Source organism: Rhineura floridana, chromosome 7, assembly GCF_030035675.1.
Source record: "Rhineura floridana isolate rRhiFlo1 chromosome 7, rRhiFlo1.hap2, whole genome shotgun sequence".
Lineage (NCBI taxonomy): Eukaryota > Metazoa > Chordata > Lepidosauria > Squamata > Rhineuridae > Rhineura > Rhineura floridana.
Window position 1 is genome coordinate 84,892,075 of NC_084486.1, and position 6,204 is coordinate 84,898,278.

The 6,204-nt window shown below is 39.7% G+C and overlaps 1 protein-coding gene across 2 annotated transcripts in view; it reads left to right on the top strand.

Moving 5' to 3' along the window:
- SLF2 (SMC5-SMC6 complex localization factor 2) overlaps positions 1-4,852 on the top strand; it is a 62,167-nt gene extending 57,315 nt beyond the window's left edge. For both annotated transcript variants that reach the window (XM_061636174.1, XM_061636175.1), the window contains exons 19-20: positions 403-471; positions 3,539-4,852. In XM_061636174.1, coding sequence (XP_061492158.1) covers positions 403-471; positions 3,539-3,574 — 105 coding nt within the window. In that variant the 3' untranslated portion in view covers positions 3,575-4,852. The remainder of the gene's footprint in view (positions 1-402; positions 472-3,538) is intronic.
- Positions 4,853-6,204: the final 1,352 nt, after the last annotated feature.

Below are 6,204 nucleotides of genomic sequence, written 5' to 3' on the forward strand. Positions count from 1 at the left end.
AATACCTATATACAGGGACATCACAGTTCCACTTGTGGCCTCTTAATTAATGTTGGTTGAAAGTTTATTTTACACTAATGAATCCACAGTTAAAAGCGGTTTCTCTTAGGCTGTTAGTTCTATAAGCAGCCGTATGATCCTCAGCCACACAATCTAGAAGCACTACATTGCTTGGAGTTACGTGCTTTTGGAGTTACATACTGGCTTACTTGTGCATAAAGATTTGCCTCTGGCCATACTTGAATTAAATCAAGAGAATTCCTACATGTGCAGTGAAATCCTATGCAAGTTTACTCAGAAGTAAGCCCTCCTGTGTTCAATGAGGCCTACTCCCAGGTATGTAGGATTGCACCCTTGATCATTTCCCCCTCAGTTGGTTCCAATCAGTTTTTCTTTTTCTAGGTAAAAGACTTAGTTGCTAGAACATACAGCAAATGGCAGCAAATGATACACAGTTCTCAACTTACTCAGGTACTATTCAATTAAAATAGCTCTTCATGTTGCTATGTGCATTTACAGAAATATTATGTCTTCAGTTTAATGGTGATGACAAAGACTTCTGGAAGGGTTTATAACATGCCTTTGTGACATGTTATAAAGAAGTTTGTTCTGCTGAGATGTGGGCAGCTCTGTAGGTATTAGAAGTTTTTGGAGTCTATATTACTCTTGATGGGTGTGTGGCATGCACTGAAAGAAAAACAACATTCTGCAACAGAATGGGAGTATTCAAGAATGAAGTGTAACATTTTGGCTATAAAAACAAACTTGTGCAAATGTGTCTGGAAAGGTGAATGGATTGGTAAGGTACACCCTAAAGTATTGGACTAATCCAAGCACAGAAATGTTATCACCATGCAAGTTGAAAATATGTTATTTCACTGACCAAAATGTCTAGGGTAATCCTAAAACAGAATGAAATCAAGAAGGTATCCAAAGGAAGAAGTGTTGTAGTAATGTGTGACTTCAGTTACCCTCCCATAGACTGGGTGCATTCATACCAGTCATGACAGAGGTACCCTAGATGACTGTGTTCAAGAACAGTTGGTCATGGAACTGAACAGAAGGGTAGTGGCCCTAGACTTAATCTAAGTGGCATCCAGGACTTGGTGCAAGATATAAATGACCATAATGCTGCTGCTCCTCCTAGGAGGAAAGGTGGGGTATAAATTTAATAAACAAATAAAATTAATTAAACGTGTATGTAAGTGGACAAATACTAAGAAAGTCCAATACAGTCACATTTGATTTAAGAAGCAGAAACTTCCCCCAAATGAGGAGATCAGTACAAAAAGTTGAAAGGGAAAGTGAAAAAGGTCAGATGTCTCCAGAATGCTTGGGTTATTGAAAAACACAATAGTAGAAGCTCAGATAGAAAGTATACCACAGATCAGAAAAAGGGTCATGAGGATGCCAGCATGGTTAAAGATCAAAGTCAAGGAAGCCTTTGGAGGCAAGAAAGCTTCCTTGTCTAAATGAGGAGAACAAAAAGGAACCCAAACTTTGGCAAAAGAAATGCAAGCAAGCAATAAGAGTTGGGGGGAGGGAGAATCAGAGGGATACATTGCTAAAAATCAAATATCAACTACAAAAAGTTCTTTAAATACATTAGAAGCCGGAGACCAGCTAGGGAGGCAGTTGGATGCAGCATGCAGCAGCTGTATAAAAGATGAGTTCCATGTAAGCAATCATTAGGAATGGGACTGAAAATAAAACTTCCAATATCATAATGCCATTATACAAATTTATGATGCAACTACACTTGGAATACTACATATCATTTGGGTTACCTCACTTGAAAAAGGATATTGAAGAGTTGGGAAAAGTTCAGAAAAGGGCAAATAAAATGATTAAGGAGTTGGATCAACTTTCCTGTGTGGAAAGGCTTGGCGCTTTCTAGTTTTTTTAAAAAAAAAAGTGGGTAAGGGAGGACATGATGGAGGTGTATACACATTGTGTTGATTGTGGATACAAAGGTCTTTTTCTTCCTCATAATACTACAACTCAGCTATCCAATGAAGTGAAGATTCAGGACATACAAATGAAAGCCAGTGCATTGTTCAACTATGGCAGTTGCCACAGCATGTAGTGATGCCTTTAGAAGAGGATTAGGCAAATTCATGGAGGATATGGCTGTCAGTGGCTACTAGCCATGATGAGTATATTATACCTCCACTGTTGGAGGCAGTGTGCCTCGAAATACCAGTTGCTGGGAATCACAAGTGGGTGTATACAACTGCACTCACCTCCTGCTTATGGGCTTCCCATAGACATCTGGTTGGCCACTGTAAGAACAGGATGATGGGCGTTTGGCCTCATACAGCAGGGTTATCTTTATGAAACTCAAGCACCAGTTGTTTAAAGATACAAACTGTAATAATTAAACTTTTATTGATTTCTTATTGTTGGAAAAAGTGTTTTAAAATATTTTTCTCTTTTGGTCTCTGTTGTATACCAAAATCAAAATAGTGTATAAATTGATGGGACTGTGAGTTAACTATTGGGAATGGAGGCGATAAGCATGGTACTTTAAGGGTAGTGTTTGGCATTATAGTCTTGCCCTACGGGAAGCCATGTTAGAGGTTCATAAAGCTGGGTATGGTGTGGAGAAAATCAGCAGGAAAAAGTGTTCATGTATCTCCCATAATACTAAAACTCAACCATCCAATGAAATTTACAGGAGATTTGGGACAGGCAGAAGGAAGTATTTCTTTGGCATAAATCAAAGCATGTATTAATGGTCATTAGCTTGTTTTAAAAGAGGATTAGGCAAATTTGTGAAAAATAAAACTGTCAGTGATGGCTAAGTAGAACCTCCAGGTTCAGAGGCAGCAGGTTGCTCAGGAGCAGAAACAGGAGAAGGCTATTGTCTTCATGCCTCTAGAAAACTCACAAGAAAGACATCTGATTGGCCACTGTGGGAAACAGGGTGCAGGACTACATACATATATATGTATGTATGTATGTAGCAGCTCGTATAGCACAGTGGGAAGGAGAGCCTGGCTGGGAGTCCAGAGTCTGTGAGTTCAAATCCCAACTCGTGTCTCCTGGATGTAAAGAGTCAGCTAAAGATCACCCCCACAGTGAATGGCTCAGGGGTTACGTGCCCTGCCACCTGTGCAGCCGTGGGCAAGCTGCATAGTCCCAAGGAGCCCAGTTGCCCCCCAGCTGGCAGTTGCAGATAAGGAAGGGGCTGGCTTCTGCAGCTGTGGCAAGCTGAGCAGGCCCTAGCCAAATGGGGAGGACTAGCCTCAACCCTCTCTGAATACCGCTTACCATGAGAACCCTAATCATAGAGTAGCCATAAGTCGGGATCGGCTTGAAGGCAGTCCATTTGCATTTTCCATGTATGTATGTATGTATGTATGATCTTTTGTCTTACTCAGGGCTGCTGCTGGGTCAACTAAAGTTTTAATTGGTTTATCAATTATATTAAACTGATTGTAAACTTCACAGTTGGTGTGCAGTCTCTTGCCTACTAATTTTTCGTACTTGCCACAATTGTATTTCTAAATATTCTGACTTCTTTTTTTAATTTTAGGGGCAGATTCATGATTTTTGGGTCCCAGATTCTTAAAATAGATTGAGGAGAATTTCAAAATGGACAGTATGAGGATGAAGACTACAGTATGGCCTAAGAAGAGAAAATGCTTTAATCTGGACATTGCTTCCTCATGTGTCAATATGATTCTCATTTTCTCTTCCTTCCCCAATAACTTAATTGAGCAACCTTTTAAAAATGCATTTGATAATGGGAAGGTAGCCCTTCACTACTTGTTCTCCTTTGCCTGGTCATCCCACTGTGAACACTATATATGTGTTATGTGTGGATGTGAATATTTCATAAGTAAGTCTCACTCTTAATGCCAGCTAATATAATACTCAAGTGGCATAGATATATATTCATTAATTTAACCTAAATTTTATTTGTGTGCAATTTTATATTCTGAATGTTTGCACTGCCATACCTGTGAATAGACATAAAATTTTAGTCATAACAGAAATTAATATGTAAATGTATAGATAATATAAGTCTAAAATATTTGTGTTTTTTTACACGGAAATACTTTTGGCATTGTGTTTAAACCTATTTATCCCTTTCAAGTAGAAGTAAGCAAAACAGATTGATAAATCAAAATATATACTGGCTACTAGTCAAGGCTGCAGTTCAGCACTGTTAAATTAATGGGAGTTTTGTCACTGAGTTCAGTGGGAGAAGGTTTGTACCCTAAATGTATCAAAACATTTCATACTTTCAGTGCTGTTCATAATTTTTTGGACTCTAACATACATGGTTGGGTGGGAAATGCTACCTCGGAGGGGATGGGTTTCTTTTCTTTTTAAAGTAGTGGGGTAGATTTTACTGACCCTGCATTCCATAGCCAGTATCCAAAGAACCTTGTGTACAAGCAGAATGCAGTTCTGCTCAGATAAGGGGGTTGTTGATTTCTTTTTTAATTTAGGTTACAGCACCTTGCACTACATGCTCTGGCCTAAAGGAGCAGCTTTTCCAGCAAGGGGCCACAGTGGGAAGGGAAACTGGAAAAGCTCTAATGTGTCTGCACACTATGCATAGCTCTCTGGATCCTGGCCTATTAGTGAAAAACCTCTTTCTTTGATAACTTGTAGCTTTTGAAGATGCTTGTATATATATATTCTTTTTATAAAAAATTCTCATTAACTTTATAGACTACAGAATATGCCTATCCTCTCTATTGTCACTTTACTGTACCTCTGTATTATGTGAAGAGATACCATTTGTACTACTTTTCAAGCACACTTGGAACTACCTAGGTCACAATTTAACCACTTTTTAACGTAATGGAACAAAGTGCAAAAATAAAGTGTGAAATAATCTGTGTCTCTAAAATTCGTATGTACATATGAATTTTGGCTTCAGTCAATGTAATAATTCAAAAAAACAGATCTGAGCATTCTCCCCCCAGTATACCTCTCCAATACAACAGCACTCCTCTCACCTTAAAAGTGGCTGAATCCAGAAATGCTACCTGCTCATCCTGCAATAATTTCTCTTGAAAGCACGCATATATCAAGCTTCCTACATTTCTTTTTATTCAAATAATATAACCTATAGTTCTGCTATGGTTTTTTAAATATATCATGTTTGAACACAGACAAGCTTCTGGTGGCCTACAAATGCTCCCTTGGTTTTGTTAAGACTTGCTGATCCTGGAGACTGTTTGTGTACCAGCAGAGTTTTGTCAATTGAGTTGGTTGTCTTCTGATTTTTTCCCCTACAGTGGAGGATATCCTTGGTTTTGTTCCTTCTTCCACTTGCTCCAGAAGGCAGAGAAATACAAAATAGGCTCATTTATATCCTCTGTGGAGGCAGAAACCTTTCCCAATTTTATTGTCTAGCCTGCTCTGTGAAGGTAGCTTCAGGCATACTTCCATTCTTGTTCTATATCTTGTTCATGTGTGAGATAGATTAATAGATCTTTCAGGGGTGGGACAGCAGAGGTGGCTGACCTTATTGGGGCAAGTGTGCAAGTGACCACAGATACGAGCCTCGGGGGTTGTGGGGGATCATTTGGAACTGATCTAGCCCATGTTCTCAGGCCCTGATGGAGGACGCGCATCTGCTATTCAACTGAATGGAGAACCTTGTCCACCATCAGCAGAACATGTCAGTGAAATGGCAAACAGAAGAGTAGATTGGCTTAACCAGAGCATCTGGATCAGGCAGAATTCAGAATGGGAGTGAATTCAGAGGTGTTACATCAGGTGATGAAGGATATTCAGGCACCCAGTGATCAATCTGTTTGCCTCTAAATACACAAGTTCCCAAGCTTTTTTCCACATCCCCCTGCACAATGATGAGGATGAATGCCTTCACAAGCACATGGCCCAAGTGAGTGGTCTGCCTCTTTCCCCCACTGTCAATTTCCTGGGTACTATGGAAGGTGAGGACAGAGGAGACAGAAATCATTCTTGTTACACCCAAAAAGGGTGAGGTTTTCAGACATCTTAACCCTGTGAGCAGCATGATTGTGGCTCCTGTAGATGTCCTTTTCATTCAGGGAGATGTTAGGTATTTGGACCCAGTATTACTTCAGCTTCCCCTTAGAGATTGAATGGGAAGTGTTCATGAGGTGTGGGTGCACTGGGTCTTTCTAAGCAGTGTGCAGTAGGGACACAATAGGAATATGGCTTAAAATCTGGGGAAAGCCATTTAAAATTCCTGTC